At 41.5% G+C, this 16,922-nt stretch overlaps 1 protein-coding gene across 6 annotated transcripts in view; it reads right to left on the reverse strand.

Moving 5' to 3' along the window:
* Positions 1 to 16,922, reverse strand: part of ERC2 (ELKS/RAB6-interacting/CAST family member 2) — a 1,023,879-nt gene that overhangs the window by 280,515 nt on the left and 726,442 nt on the right. For 3 of the 6 annotated variants that reach the window (XM_078152062.1, XM_078152061.1, XM_078152063.1), the window contains 2 exons: positions 12,633 to 12,780; positions 10,870 to 10,998 (listed from right to left, as the gene is read on the reverse strand). In XM_078152062.1, the coding sequence (XP_078008188.1) occupies positions 10,870 to 10,998; positions 12,633 to 12,780 (277 nt within the window). The remainder of the gene's footprint in view (positions 1 to 10,869; positions 10,999 to 12,632; positions 12,781 to 16,922) is intronic. The other 3 variants (XM_020970639.2, XM_078152065.1, XM_078152064.1) reach the window with 1 other exon arrangement.

Below are 16,922 nucleotides of genomic sequence, written 5' to 3' on the forward strand. Positions count from 1 at the left end.
CTACCTAGGTTTGGCAAGCCTCCCTCATTGGAACAAGAGGAGGCTGCCTGCTGGCTTGCACTCCAGCTCCTCAATCTAACTTGCATAGAGTGAAGGATGGTTCAGGAACCGATCTCACTCTCAGGCTGATTCACTGATCACATGGGTCTCCATAAAGGTCCTAGACATTTATTCTTTCAGTTCCAAAGATGAATCCGGACGTCCTCCCAGGCAGTAATGAACAGGTTAAAGTAGAAAGGATTTCAAACATGTCTAACCCAATAAGAGCCCTAGCAAAACATGCGTCGTCACTTAAAGAATAAATGTTTAAAAATAGAGCACAGATGTGAAATTTAAATTTAGAAGAAGAGAGAGAACGCTCTTCTTGGCATCCCCATGTGAAGCTTTGGTTTGCTCACCTTCAGCTCAGCTGGCCATTCTGACTGGCCCTGCCTATGGCCTGAAGCCAGGTTGGCAAATGTTTTTAGACTAATAATTGAGACTCATTTATTTGTTTTTCTAAAGCAGCACAATTCAATAGGAAAGACTTTCTGCATGTATATTAAAACCAGCAAGCAAGGAGATTTTTCTTATTTCGTTAGACTTATCACTTCTTGGGAAGAAAAACTGTAGAAAGCACCTCCTTTGGCAGCAAGAAGTTTGATGGGGAGTTTTGCCTTCTCCATGATGCCCTCTCTGATTACACCGACCTACACTTATCCTTCCCTTCTCAACCCCTACCAGAGTTCTAACCAGCATGGGTCAATGGGAGTTCTTTCTAGTGTATGGCACATCTAGAAGCTGTCATGTAAAACATTTTACATCAGAGAAAATCAGGGTAGATAAGATACATGATTGACCTGACATCTAGTCAGCCTGGGTCTAAAACCCAGGTTCATACTCTTTCCAGTGGGTCAGGTCTTTTCCCTTTCCAACACAGATTTTCCATTTTCTTAGTCTTCATCCTGATTGACATCAACTCTACCCTTTACCTTTCTGGTCACAAATAAATGAGTGAGGAAAGTCAGATGTCACTTAGATATGCCACCATGTCCCAGGACAATGGTTGGGTGTTAGTGAATTAAACTGTCATTCCTTCTTGGCCTCAAGGTGATAAGCTGAGTACCTGCCATTGGTGATGGTGATTTATTAGGAGTATTTCCTTAGTTCTGCCCCTTCGTTTCCCAGATGAGGAACCCGAGACCCAAGAAAGTAAGGTGACTTGCCCAAAGCCACAAAGGTTATGAATATGGTTACACAGTCTAGTGAAGTGCCAGATTCCCTCTGGGTCAGGAAAGCCTGAGATCAAGCCCTGCCTCTGACACATGGTGGATGTCTAACCATGGACCATCCACTCAAGGCTCAGACTCTAACTCTTCTAAATCACACAGACATTGGCATTTGCCTTGAAGAGGAAATTCCTTATATTGATGAAATCCCAGGTCTGGGTAGATGTAAAGTGAGGCAGCTAGGTGGTAGAGTGGATAGACAGCTGGAAATGGAGTCAGGAAGAGCTGAGTTCAAATTCCTCTGCAGACACTCACTAGATGTGGGACCCTAGGGATTTAAGTTCTGTCCCTCAGTTTTCTAATCTGTGAAATGAGGGGGTGTTCTTAGTGCTCTAAGGTCTCTTCTAGCTCCAAACTTATGACCATATGTGTGTGTATGTATCTATACTTATATCTATATAGTGTTGTACATAGTTGTTAAGTTGGAATTTATAGAAAAGAGTTTTGGTTTTTGGTTTTGTTTTGTTTTGTTTTGCTTTGTTTTGTTTTGGTAGAAGCATGATTTTAAAAGTCTGCTGTATTCCCAAGGACATTGGGGTAGGGATTAAAGAACCTGGGTTCAAGTCTCAGCTTTGCCCTCTGCACCTGTCCAGGCTTCTGTCTTTTCCTCCATTATGTGAGGTGCCAGTGCCACTCTGTACGTATGACACTGAATACTAAGAGCACCGCTCCACAGCAGGGTCTCCAGTTACCAATCCTGCGCTCTCTACAGCTTGCCACTCTTCTACTTAGATGGTCTGTCCTCACCTTAGGTTGCCCTTGACTGGACCTTGAGATAACAAAGGGGATTTCTTAGGGATGTGGTTCTATTTATACTTCCAACGGGGCATCTCTGCCCTTGGCCCATTGTAAAAGGACCCTGAATGTCCCATTCTAATGCTGGAGTTCCTGAGTAGAGTATCTAGTGAAACAAGCAACCCTACAAAAAAGTGAAAGTTAATACCCCAGATGGTGCCTTTGGACCCCTCTAAATTTTGGCAACCAAGGGAAAAGCTCTCACTGCCCCACCCTTGTAAGAGCTCTAGTCAAGGCTCAGAGAAAGGATGGGACTGGATCCCAACCATGGGACTGGAGCAGCCCGTCCCAATGGGAATCAGTAATAGAATTCATTTGCATGTGGGCAACTCAATCTGAGGGTGAGTCTGCATTGAATTAGGATTCTGTGATGAGAGCAAGGTTTTGTGGACTTCAGCCAAGCACAGTCCACATCTATGGGGGCCCCAGGGTCAGTGACTCCCCCAGGTCCTGCCCATTACAGCCAGACCAAGGTCTTGGCACCCATTTCCCTCACATGAGTTTCTCTAGGAAAAGAAAGGCCTAAACCACAGTTTGCTAACTTGGATATCCCTTCTTCCCTTCAAAGCTCAGTTTATATATTCCTTCCTATATGAGTTCTTTCTTGACACCCCCCCCATTACCCCAGTTGATGCGATTCTACCTTTACCCTAGAAATTACTTTAAATATTTTATATTTGTATATCTATGCTCATCCATGATGCTCCCCCATCCCTGCAGAATGTATGCTCCTTGAGGGTAGGGAGTGTTTTTTTTTTAAACCTTGTGTCCATTGCCTGGAACATAGTAGGTACTTAATAAATGCTCGTGGTTGAATCTATGCCCACCAATACCTGCCTTATATGAAGATTTCTATGTCACCTGGACACATCCCAAGACAGTCAAGCCCCCTAAGGTCCTTTTCAGCTCCAGATATATGGTTCTCTGAATCTCTGAACTGGTGTATGTGTGTGGTTGGGGGTGGGAGGCAGACTTCTGCTCTGTCCCACAGTCATTCATAGCTTCCCCAACTCTATCCCTGAAGAACTGTGACCTCTCATTTCATACCCGGTGCTGTCCCTCCCCATCAAACGAGTTAATCCGCTCTGCTGCTGGCATCAACCCAGGAACATTCACCCAGATGTTTGGCTCTGCTCTTCCAACAGGCTCCAGGGGAGAAGCAGTGGGAGGGGAAGGCTCAAGTTTCCCATTCTCCAAGATGGAACGGCACACAGTGGCTCAGGCATCTCTCTGTTCCTGCATAATCAATATAGTCTCTGAAACTTTTTTGACAATGGTGCCCAAGATCCCCCAGCAGAACCCCGAGAAAGGAGAAAGCATGGAAAGAACACTCAGAAAAACACAGATCTCCTCTCAAAAGGGTTCTAAGTGATTCTAAGGAAGAGGCTGGTTCTAATTTTCACCAAACAATAATGTCTGGCCTTCATTTTTTAAAAGCCATTTCCAAGAAGGATACACACATCAGCTTCTTCAGAGCCCAGAGGGACATTTGGGAATAGAGCTTATGGGGTAAGATTGAGTTTTAGGTCTTCTTCAAAAATGATTAGCAGAAGACAAATCCAACAGTTTCATAATTAATCATTTTGATGTCAATTCTTTCTTCTAAGGCATGATTCAATGCAAGAAACAAAAGAGGGAAAGATGATTATCTTTTATTTTCTTCTCTTTAAAAAAAAAGAAATTGTCTCCCTATTGGAGGTCTGATGTTGAATTAGTACTTATTCTTGAACTAGGTAGGCATGGTGACACATGCTGGTATTACCTGCTACCTGTGAGGCTCAGGTTGGTAGCCTGCTTGAGCTTGAGAGTTGTAGGCTGCATTAGGGCTAAAGCTGATTAGGTGGCCACATGAAGGCTCAAACCAATATGCTGAGTCCCAGGAGCATGGGGCCACCAGTCTATCTAAGGAGAGGGGAACGGGTTTAGGACAGAAATGCAGCAGAGAAGGGCAGGGCAGGGCAGGGGCAAGGGCAAGGGCAAGAGAAAGGGAAAGGGAAGGAGAGGAAGGGAGAGAAATGGAAAGGAGAAGAGAAGAGAGGAAGAGAGGGAGGAACGGAGGGAGGGAGGGAGGAAGGAAGGAAAGAACTTCTTGATCAGCTTTCTGTCCCCTGCCCTCATTCCCTAAACCCTCACAAGTCTGGAAAGCAATTTTTTTTCTCCTCCATTAAAACAGCCTAGAGTGAAAGGAGCTAGAGGTATGTTTTAGAAGAGGCATAGGTAGAAAGAATTCTTAGATCAGGTTCAGCTAAAACATCACCTCTGAGGTATTTTCTTCTGATTCCCCCAATTAACACAGCTCTCTAGTCAAATAAAGTAATTTCATGTTTATTTTTGTGTATCTCTTGCATTTGCTAATGTGTGGACATGCTAGTTTTCTCTTATAAAATGTAATCACCTTGAGGGCAGGAACGATTTCCTTTTTGTCTCAATATCCTTGTCTACTAGCATATAGTAGGCATTTAATAACTACTTGTTGATTCCAAGGAGAGTAGAAGGAAGACACTGAGGGTTAATACAAAATTATTATCACTCCATAATATTTTTCAAAGCAACAGAATTGGTGTAGGAAACTAAATTATCCTTGACACCATGCCTTTCATTCCTGTCTTTGTCTAGAGCCAATTTAGCCATCAGTCACAGAATTGCAGAGTCAAGATTCTGTTGTGGCTCAACTCAGTTGGGATTGGTGAGCACACTGCCCATCGCCTTTGGGGCCATCTTTCCTGGACACTGAACAAAGGTTCAGATTTTTCCAAGTAAATTGATGTCTGAGACACTTGGACCTTCCCAGAGATGGCACGGAGAGATTCCCCTAGCAAAAAGCATCCTGACTCGGCCTCGGAATTCAGCAGCATCATGTTCAGAGATGAATATAACAAAAACAGAGAGGAGAAAAAAGATAAGATACAAGAAAAACAAACAAGGTCAAGAGATTTTTGTGGGAAAATGAAAAGACAAGAGCAGGAAAGGGCAGACATGGGAATCTGGGAAACTGCAAGGTTCTCTTAGCAATGCCAAGCTTCTCCAGGAAGCAAATGCTCATCTTTTTCACACCTTCCATCTTGTGGTGGTGCTACATGGCCATCAGCCATGGAATGTCACAGTCCACAGAGAACTGTAGGTGAGAATCACCCAAAGGGCCGTAGAGAGGTATATAGCAGATGCGAGGACGTTCCAAAACGACAAATAAGGAAGTTCCCAGGGGTTGGTGGGTAAAGGATGTCATCAGAGACATGAAGGACTGAAGAAGATGATGGGTCAATTGTGAGCCAAAAGTTAGGAACAACCAGTGGACAACCCATGTGTTCCATTGGTATCCTCCCAATATCAAGATAAGTTAAGGATGGCCCCCAGAGAGGTGAATGGACTGCTGGTGCTTATGAGACAGTGAGGATGACTCGGGATGAGCAGGAATAGATAAGAGTGTGATCTGTAGTGATGGTGGCATGGCATCAACAAGGCCAAGTTCAATTAATGCATCAGAGGATATGAATATGGAATACTAATTTTGCATTGTTTGTAATCAGTGTTTTCCTTCCTTTTATTCTCCTTGAAATTTAACAATTCAGTAAGCAGTTATTAAACGGCCACTGTGTGCTAGCAGATGGGGCTATTAAGACAAAGATGAAATTCTACAGGTGCTTGCATGTTATAAGAGAGAAATAGCATAGTCATCCATTAGTAAATGCAAGATACATTAAAAAAAATTATAAAACCTCATTGAAAAGAGCGTGCTTCACCAGCCCCAAACCTTGCTCTTTCCACTCTGACTTTCCTGCCTACCTCTTCCCCACCAGAAACTCCATTCAAGGGATCACCCTGGGCTTTCATAAGAGTTCTCACCTTATCTTGATGGGAACCAAGCCATCACCTGACAGGTGGTACAGGGGACACAGCGCTGGGCCTGGAGTCAGGAAGAGACCTGAGCTAATATCTAGCCTCAGACACTTACCAGCTGTGTGACCTTGGGCAAGTCACTTCACTTCTATGTGCCTCAGTTTCTTCAACTGCAAAATGGGGTCAATAAGAGCACCCACCTCCTGGGGTTGTTATGAGGATCAAGTGAGATAATATTTGTAAAGCACTGAGGAACGTCGGTTCTATATGCATGCTTACTCCTTTCTCTCTCCACTCCCTCTAGCTCCATTACGTGGTATCTTCTCCCACTGGAATGTAAGCTCCTTGGGGGCAGAGGACTGTCTTGTTTGCTTGTCTTTGTCTCTCTAGTACCTAACACAGTGTCTGGCTCATTGTAAATGCTTCATGAATGGTTGCTTTATCTTAGTATCTATATATTTATGTTTCTCTCTCTCTATTTATCCACTTACATATATATGTATGTGCATTCACATATGTATGTATGCATGCTTATGTGTATCAATGAATCTATCTCATGTATCTACCTATGTATGTACATATGTATACACATATGTATGCATGCATGTGTAACTATCTAGGTATATATCTATGTATATGTATATGTGTATGCATGTATGTATGCCTGCATGTGTGACTATCTAGGTATATATCTATGTACATGTATATGTATATGTGTATGCATGTATGTATGTCTGCATTGTGACTATCTAGGTATGTATCTGTGTACATGTATATGTGTATGCATGTATGTATGCCTGCCTGCATGCATGCATCTATCTACGTATGGATAAGCAAACAACAGATTGCTCCTTCTGGTCAGGTTGGAGACTGATTAGCTCAAGTGGTGAGCAAACAGCTCTTAGGAACAAACAGGTCTTGAAATATGTTGCTAAATGGTTAAATTTTCTTAAGAACACCTGTAGATGTTAGATGTTAGGGGAGAACAATTCCTAACAATTAGAACTTTCCAAGGGGAATAGATTTTGCTTGTTCTCATTAATGGAAGTCTTCTAGGAAAGGCTGTCTGACCACTTGTTGGAGATATTGCAGAGGGTTTTTTTTTTTCAGAGGGAGGTTCACTGGATGCCTTATTATATCCCTTCTAAATCTGAGAGTCTGTCATTTTTATGATTCTGTCTTATTTCATAATTCGATACTGAAGACTCTTGTCAAAGTTGGAGGGGTGTATTCTTTGGGAACTTGAAAGGGACAACATAGTGAAACTAGGGCATACAGCTGAGGCTTAACTTCAGAAAACTATGGGGCACACTAATACTACTTTATTGAATGTTTTATCTGGCCACCTTAGGAAGTCAGAATAGCATAATAGCTTGAGAGCTGACTTCAAAGCCAGGATGAACTGGGTTCAAGTGTGGTAGAGGAAGTGCTGACCTGCATTGTTAGAGGGAGTTTTCTCACCTGGGAGTTCCCTAAACCAGGGAAATTACAGCTCCAGTACCCATCTACTCTTCATTAGTGATTAATGATGGACTCAGGCAATAATAACCCCAGGGAAAATTCTTGCCTATCTTTCATAAAATCTGGTTAAAATAACAGCAAAAGGACTTCAGACACCAAAATACTTCTCAAATATAATTGCTGAACAATTGTCGGTGATTTTCAAAAGAATGTAGAGAATGAGACAGACACCTCAGGAATGAAGACAAGCAAATGTCCTGATTGTCTGACAAAGGAGTGAGAAAGTAGAGCCACCAAATACTGTCCAGTGAGCTTAGAATGGGTCACCAGGATGGTGTGGGAGCCTGGGCTCATGTCCCATCAGGACTAGTGAAAGGAATTGGGGATATTTGATCAGGAGAAGAATAAACTTGGGGGGGAAACTAATGCTGCCTTTCTTTAAGATCTGAGGGGCCACTGTGCAAAGAAGGATTGGAGTATTTGTGTTTGTCCCCAAAGGGTATCACTTGGAGCAATGAGCAACTGTTACAGAGATCTAGGATAAAAGGGATGTTACCAGAGAAGTCTAAGAAGACTTGTATGAACTGATGCAGGGGAAAGTGAACAGAACCAGAACAGTTTATTCTATCACAACATTGTAAGAATGAATGGTTTTGAAAGATTTCAGAACTCTGTTCAATGTTCAATCTATGATTCCAAAGGACCAATGATGAAGTCTGTTACTTCCTGATCCAGAGTATGTATAAACACATACATGAATACACACACATACATATACATACATACATACATACATACATACACACACATGCATATGTGTGTGGGAGGGGCAAATTTGGGAATTTCTTTTCCTTGATTTTGAATATTTGTTCCAAGGATTTCTTTTGTTTTTTACAATTAGGAAGTGAGGAGGTTGGAGGCAGAGAAAATAAATGCTTGTTAATTGAAAAAAGTAAAAGAAAATAAAAGTTAAAAAAAAGAAAAACATCGTAGCAATTAAACTATTCTCAAGTGGAATTAAGGAAGTAATTGGGTGCCCTTTACTAGAGGTCTTTAGAAGAAGATTGGGTAAAACTCTGTTTGTGATATTATAGGGTGGAACCTTGGGTAGGCCTCAGTTGGACTATGAGAGGTCCCTTTCAGCTGTGACCTTCAGTAATCCAGTAACTTCAAAATAGCCTCTAGGTCTTTCACTTTTTGGGTGTAAGTCATGGGACCTGGTAACTGGCACATGGAGCATGTCTGCCACTCTGTTGTCTGCCCAGAGGCCATGTGGCTTGCTGAGCATTTGATTGGAGAAGAAAGCACCTTTGCAGACTGTTATGAAGAATTAGGAATAAGAATTGACATAAAGATCTTTTTAGTAACATAACAAGCATGAGAAAGATGGTGATTCTGGCATTTCTCTGACATTTTCATGATCTGAAAGCACTTTTCATATATTATCTCACTAGAGCCTCACAACAACCCTTAGAGGATAGTGCTATTGTTACCAGTATTTTATAAATGAGGAAATTGAGGCTCGGGAAAACTGAGGGAGGTGGGGGGAGGAAAGAACTTATTAAATGTCTAGTACATGCCAGACATTGTAAAAAGCACTTCTATGAATATCTCATTTGATTGTCACAACAATCCTTTGAAATACAAGCTATTATATTCCCACTTTATAGTTTAGGAAACTGAGGAAGACAATGATTAAGTTATTTGCTCAGGGTCACACAGCTACAAAATGTCCAAGGCAGGAGTTTAAGGCAGGTCTTCTTCACTCCCAGCTGAATACTCTATCGATTGTCACCCTTCCAAATAACTCCAAACATACCTAGAATGTCTTGGCAGAAAATGAAATGTAAGCTTCTTGATTTAGCTTTTAACGTCCTATACACCCTGTTCCCAAACTATTTTTCCATTCTCAACACACATTACTGCCCTTCTCATAGTTTACAGCCAGGCCAAACTAAACTTCTCTCTGTCCCTCACCTCCAACTCTGTAGCTCCATGTCTGTATGCTGGTCAGCCTCCAGACTTAGAACACACTCACTCCTCATCTCTGCATCACAGAAACTTTCATCTCCCTCAAGACATCAAGAGAACAATCTTTGATACTGAGCTTCCAGGATTCCCCCAACTGCTGGTCTCCTTCCTTCCAAATGACATTCTACTTATTATCACTCCATATATACACATACATACACACACACACACACACACACACACACACATACATACGTGTGTGTATGTGTGTGTGTGTGTGTGTGTGTGTGGACTTGTCTCCACAATCAGAATATAAGCTCCTTATGAAGAAGGATGATTTCATTCTTTGTAGTTTTACCCACAGTGCCTAGCACACAGTCGGATCAAATAATAAGTGATGATAATAATAATACTAAAGATGATTAATAATAACAACTAGCATTTATATAGTACTTTAAAGCTAAATTTAAAACTTTAAAGTTTACAAACTGGGGGTCTACAAATATTGTCTCATTTTAGTGTCACAATAATTCTGGGAGGCAGGTGCTATTTTTATCCCCATTTTACTGATGAGGAAACTGAGGAAGACAAGAGGTTAAGTGACTTACCCAGAATCACACAGCAAGTAAGGGTGGAAGGCAGGATTCAGACTCAGGTCTTCCTTTATATCCATTGCTAAAATATGTAAAGTATTTTGTAGACCTTAAAATGTCATACCAATACCAGCTGTTATTATTATCATTAGCACTAGCTTGATTTCTTGCTCAGTTGGTAGTCTTCCATTGCTCCGAGCCACATCCCCTTGTTAATTTATCTGGACAAGACTATCCATATATGGCTTATTTCTGACTCAAGCAGTTGATCAAAGACATGGGCCCCTCTATCAAGGATGCCACACTGCCCCAATGGGGGGTGGTCTTCCTAGGGCTAACACTTTGCTCCCTCCCCAATCGAATGGCTAAGGGCTCCTTGAGGCCACCTGCCTCTGCTCCTTCTCCTGTTGCTACGGCTCCCCAAAATCTGCTCACACGTGGCATTTCTCTACCCGGGCTGACCATTTTTCAAACACATTCCAAGTCCCATAAAATCAAGCCTGTTGCAAATAAGGAACACTTTGTACATTCCCCTAGGAGCAAGTTGAAGGGCTCTGCTCAATCATTCCAGGAATCCGGAACACATTTCCAAGATCAAAAAAAAAAGACTTGAAAAATACACTGTTTTGCCCTCCTATTGTTTGTTTATGGCTCGTTTTTCTCTGTTTCCTTTTATTTTCTTCTAAAATCACCTTACGGCTCCAAGACTAAGGGAGAGTTAAGATGGGTAGTGAGAGAATTATTCAAGAATCTTGAAAGAAAAAAAAAGTCACTATTGCCTGGTCAAGAACTGCCCACAATGCTTTGCAGCTCAGCTGTATGATTTCAGCCAAGGCATGCATACAGGAGGAGAGCAACGTAGCCAAGGGGTCAACGCATAGTCTTGGCATTGATGTATACCATGGCTGGGAGGACAGGAAAGGCTTCCTACACAGCTGACTGACCTGAGACTTTGGGATCATGTGTGCATCATGGCTGGAGCCGAGGTAGGTGGCAGCAATGTCTGTGATGAAGCCAACATCACAGGTGGATGGTATGTTCATGCTCTGGGGATGTTTCTTATATCTATAAACCTGTAGGAGAAAGCTACAATGGTTAGGTGTAGGAAGTGAGATGAGAGAGGGCATGGGGGAAGACCTAGAGGAAAGGAGGGAAGGAAAGGCTTTTTCTTAACTTTCTGTTGCTGAGTGATTGCAAATCTCAGTTATAGGATGCACAGCTCCAAATAAAGAATTATAATGTATGACACCTCCCCACCCAAATCCCATGCCAGCCTGCAAAATGACCCCCAATGTTGGACAGCAAATGGATTTCTCTGAAGAGCTAGAAGGCCAAGGCTCAGCCAGGCAAAAAAAGGATACTCAGATTCAGGGCCTGAAGATACCCTGAAAAAAAGAAAAGTATGGAGCACTCTCTGAGGATTCTTGGTCTCTAGCTTCCCTGCTACCCAACGTAGACATGCTTTTCTTGACTAAAGTCACCCTGGTTGGGACCAGACAGCCATCCCCAGGACTCACCTCAGAGTAGATAGAGTCTGTGTGGCAACAGAGAGTTAAATCACGTACAGGCCACTTCAAAATTTTGACCTTCATAAGTGGCAAGCCTTTTCATGAGGTCAAGGCCATGAAGAAGACACAAAAATAGATCTTAGAATAAAGAGAGAAGCCTGGGGCTGGGGGTGGTCTCATGAACCACTGCATGCAAAAGGCCTCAAGTTATTTATGAAAGATAAATAACTTCAGAATATACTTCAGAATATTTCAAGGGTTAATTTTGGGACACCTTGGTCTCCAATTGCCAGGTAAACCCATTGCAAAGCATCTGGCAGAAAGCAAAGGACTTTGCGAGCAAGTGGTGGTCTATCTCAACACACAGGGACAGACATTCAGGAGAAGTTGGAGGAAAGAGCAGCAAGACCAAAAGGTGTTAGCAAAAGACACCGATCACCTAGATTCTGGGGAGCAAGGGAGGTGATTTCTCAAAGTTCAAGGAGGCAAGGGGGATGTCAAGGCACTCTCCATGGTGCTGAAGCTTCTAAGGACTAGACATCAAACCACACCATGGTGAGGAATAATGGGGAGAAAGAGGTCAGAGAATAGAGATCAGAGGGGAGAGGAGGAAAGCTAAAGGATAGAATTTTCAAGGAGGAAAAGCAAACAAGGGAATTTGAGGGTAGCAGAGAGGAGACAACAGAATAAAGGGGGCTGCTTCTGTGGGAGGAGAATCACACGTAATATAAAAGGTGATCTATGGATTTAGAGCTGGAAAGGACCTTAAAGACCTTCTATCTACCCCAGTCATTTTACAGATGAAGAAACTGAGGCCTAGCGTGGCTAGGTTATTTGCCCAAGGTCACACAGATAGTAGGTAACAGAAGATTCACAAAATATAATTAGAGTACATCATTATGGGAGGAATGGGAGGAAAAAAGGTGAGAATGACATAGTGAGGAAAAGAAGCAATAATGAAAGGCTGGAAACCCAGAGCATGGGCCACACACAAGCTGGCATGCATGGATAGGGGCATGGAGAAGCCACAGGGTGCTGGGAGAGTGACAGCTGAGTCATCACCATCAGCCTACCTTGTCTTAGCTGCTGATGTCTATGTGATGAAAACTGAGCAAGGACAGACAGCTAAGACATGGAGCCTCAAATAAGGTCCCAGACTTCGGCAAGGAAAGAAAGTGTGTGCATGCATGTGAGCCCACCTGCTGCTTCAACTGATGCACCAATCGGTCTTTTTCACGTTTCAGGGTCATGACTTCCTCTTGTGTCTTCTTCTTCTTGGAAGCAGACAGTTCAAGCAAGGCTATATTGGCATCCTTTTCACTGATAGCAGCCAGCAGGGCTTCCTGTCTGAAAAAGAAAGAAGCTGGTTATTATTTCAGGCTGTAAGGTAGAAGGCACCAGAAATATTTGGGGACTCACAGTTGGCATCTAAGCCATGTGGCACAGTTTTGGTGGGATGAAATGATGAGAGGATTTTGGGACAAAATATCTCTTTGATTTCTGAATTATCAAATGTATGGACAAAGAACAGATTGGAGATCCCCATTAGTTCAGGTCAGGGGGTTTTATCTTTTTTGGGTCATGGAACTCTTTGGCAGTTGGTAATGCCTACGAACTCCTATTCAAAATGAAGTTTGAAAAGGCATAAATAAAACATGTAGTATTACAAAAGAAACAGACTATAGTGAAATATTTGTTGTTCAGTCATTTCAGCTGTGTCTGACACTGTGTGACCCCATTCGGTGTTTTCTTGACAAAGGTGCTGAAGTGATTTGCAATTTCCTTCTTCAGCTCGTTTTACAGATGAGGAAACTGAGGCAAATAGGGTTAAGTGACTTGTCCAGGGTCACACAGATAGTAAGTATTTGAGGATAGATCCAAATTCAGGTCTTTCTGATTCCAAGCTCAGTGTTCTATCCACTGCACCATCCAATATTGAAATATAGTTATCAATATATAAATAACAAATACAATATAATTAATACAAGGCAATCTTCATGCCGAAGAAGCAATTCATATCTCAAGCACTTTAATTTTCTTCAAGATTTCCCTTGGATGGCATGCTCAGAGATGACTTCTCCTCTGCCAGTAAAGTATCTGTCATGTTTTCCATCATTCACTTTTTCCCTTGACCCAGATCCTCAACCTGCCTCCTGCTATTTTTTTTTCTTTTAAACTTTTTAAGAAGAAAAAAAAATCTTGCCACGCTAACTCCTGTCTTATCTCGGCTCATTGCTTTCTCAAAAAAGGATGGAAGCTGCCTCTTGTTCTCCTTCCAATCCCTGTCTACAGTAATACCCATAACCAGTTTTAATCTGGAATTTGCTCTGGCCCTAGCAAGGAAATGGCTTTCCTCCACAGAGTAATGAATTCCTCCTTTTTGCTGATGAAGGTTGCTGCCACCAGCCCCCTTAGCATGTTGCCTTCTCTTCAGCAAATCACTGGCATATTAACATTCTACACTTCCTTTGGAAAGAGCACCATCTTTGGTTCTTTCCTTTTAAGACTTCTAGTGATACTGTCTAAATAGTTCCTCTCTCAGAGTCAAAGGAGTTCAGACCCCCATCATCTCTTGTCTAGACTATAATAATAGCTACTCACTTGGTCTCTCTGCATTCATGTCTCCTTTCTTCAATTCACCCTCCGCACAGCTACCAAACTCATATGTATAAAGCATATTGCCTGACAAGGTCACTTCTCCTCTCAAAAAGCTTCAGCGGCTTCCAAATGCCTCTAGGATGAAATGCATTGCCATTCAAAGACTTTTGCAATATGACTTTGATCTCCTTTTCCAGGGTGATTCTGTGTTCCAACCAGACTGGCTCACTTGTTACAACACACACATGTCATTTCATCTGTAACTTGTGCCTTTGGAGGCTGTATCTCATGTCAGAAAGTTCTCCTTCATCACCGCTCTGCCTCTTGGAACTACTGGCTTACCTTCGAGAATTAGCTCTCCAGTGCCACCTCTTATAACAGGCTAAAACTATAATGAATTTCAGAGACATATGTGTGTGTGTGCATATATATATATATATATTATATATATATATATATATATATGTGTGTGTGTGTGTGTGTGTGTGTGTGTATGTATGTATATATATATGTGTGTGTATATATGTATATACACACACATACATACACACATACATACATACATATATGCACACATATGTATGTGTGTATACATATATACATGCACATGTACATATATACATTTAAATAAATAAACATATAATCTGTGTATATATACTATATAAAGTATATACTATACTATATACTATGGTACATTGTATATGTGTATGTAAAGTATGTGTATGCATACATTTGTGTGCATATGTGTGTGTGTATATATATATATGCATCTATATTTACATACAAATCTATCTATCCATATCTATATGCATATTTATATTTTTTCATGGACTTCTCCATACCCCCAGGAGATTGCAAAGTCCTTGAAGGCAGGGACTTTTTTTTTTTTTTGCTTTTGTATCCCTAGCACTTGGAACACAGAAGCTAGCTAAATGGCAAAGTGGGCTTGGAGTCAGGTAGACTTAAGTCTGAATACTGTCTCAATCATTTATTAGCTGTGTGACCCTGGACAAGTCATATAGTCTCCCCTAGACTCAGTTTCTTCATATGTGAAATGGAATAAATAATAGCATTTACTTCAGGGAGCTGGTTGTAAGGTTTAAATGAGAAAATGTTTTTAAAGTCCTTTATAAATCTTAAATTAACATATAAATGATTGATATTATTATTGTTGTTATTGTTATACTTACTAAGAGCACTTGCTAAATATTTGTTGAATTGAAACAGAAACTAAAGGCAGTTTCCTCGTCGGCTTTCCAGTATCCCCTATCATCAGATCACATTCCTTCACAATCATAAGATGTAAGTGGATCTGGCTACCTCCTACCCAGAATCCATTCTAGTATAATGGTAGACAAACTGGATTTGGAATCAGAGGTTTCATATACTGTCTCAACTACCTCCTACATTGGGTCAGTCATTTCAACTTTCTGGGCCTCAGTTTCCCTAGAGTTCCTTTCAACTCAGATACCTCGATTCCTATTCAAAAGCAGGACATTCATCTCCTCCTAAGCCTAGAGATCCCTGACAGTGAGAGATTATGTTTGACCTTCAGGCAGTACTTGAAGGAACAAGGAATATCAAGAAATGGGGGCCTAAAGTCAACCTGGTTTATCAAGACTAACATAAGCCTAACTTTGTGAAGGACATTCTCTTTCTCTATTATATGTTGATTTTTCCTATTAAGTGCATTTTTATTAAAACTGATTCACTGTAAAAATAAGCCTGGAAATGCTGAAAGGAGTTTCTCTTTCATCTTAGAGGCAATGAGGAATCACTGGAGGTTTCCAGTAAGGAAGTCACATCATCAGGTCTATGCTTTAGGAAAATCATATGGGCAGTTGTGGCATTTGTATGAAAGAAGGGTTGAAGAAGGGAGAGAGTAGCTAATAGGAGACCAGCTAGGAGGCTGATTGGAAACATCAAACACGGCTACACTGTGGCCCCCAACATTCCCAAGTGCCTTACAAGCAGATTAAAATGTAATTGAGAAATATTTAACAAAACACATAAAAACACAATCAAATATTAATAATGCCAACATGTGGTTTTCTAAACCATCTGGGTTATAGAATAGCTAAGTAGCACCATAGTGCATAGAATGCTGGGCCTGGAGTCGGAAAGATTCATCTTCCTGAATTCTTATTTGGCCTCAGACACTTCCTAGCTATGTGAACCTGGGCAAGTCACTTAACTCTGTTTTCCTCAGTTTCCTCATGTATAAAATGAGCTGGAGAAGGAAATGGAAAACTTCTCCAGTATCTTTGCCAAGAAAACCCCAAATGGAGTCACAGAGAGTCTGACATAACTGAAATGACTGAACGACAACAACAAAGCCAATGTGCGTCCCAGAAATCTGACTGAGTGACTCCCATTTCTACTGAGTCAGACATCACTGGTCCAGACGACAGTGAATCACAGTGAGCTGACAGCCTCCTCAAGTCCCCAGATCTTTTTCATTCATCCAGTGTCTGACATGGCCATTTAACCACCCATCTCACTTCTTTTACTTATGAAGTGGACTTTTGTGCACCCAGTGAAAGACTTTACATTTATCTCTACTGGTTTAATTTTTATTATATTCAACCATTTTATTGAACCACATCCTACACTTAGGTTCAAAAAATCTATGGCATAAGGACAGGATGGGGGAGCAGGTGCCTATAAAGGAGTTAATATGAGAAACTGTCAAAGGTTTTCATAGACATCAGTCTCGATATAAGACAGGATGTGACGAGGCAGACACTAAAGCTAATGGCCCATAGGCTGCACTTTAGAGTTATTTCCAGAAAAAGGAGGTGACAATCTCTGTTGTTGGGCTGAACCCTATCCAGGGTACTGAGTCCAGTTCAGGTGTGACGTTTTAGTAAGGACATTGACACTCTGAAGCA

Source organism: Phascolarctos cinereus, unplaced genomic scaffold (assembly GCF_003287225.1).
Source record: "Phascolarctos cinereus isolate Bilbo 61053 unplaced genomic scaffold, phaCin_HiC Scaffold_4;HRSCAF=312, whole genome shotgun sequence".
Lineage (NCBI taxonomy): Eukaryota > Metazoa > Chordata > Mammalia > Diprotodontia > Phascolarctidae > Phascolarctos > Phascolarctos cinereus.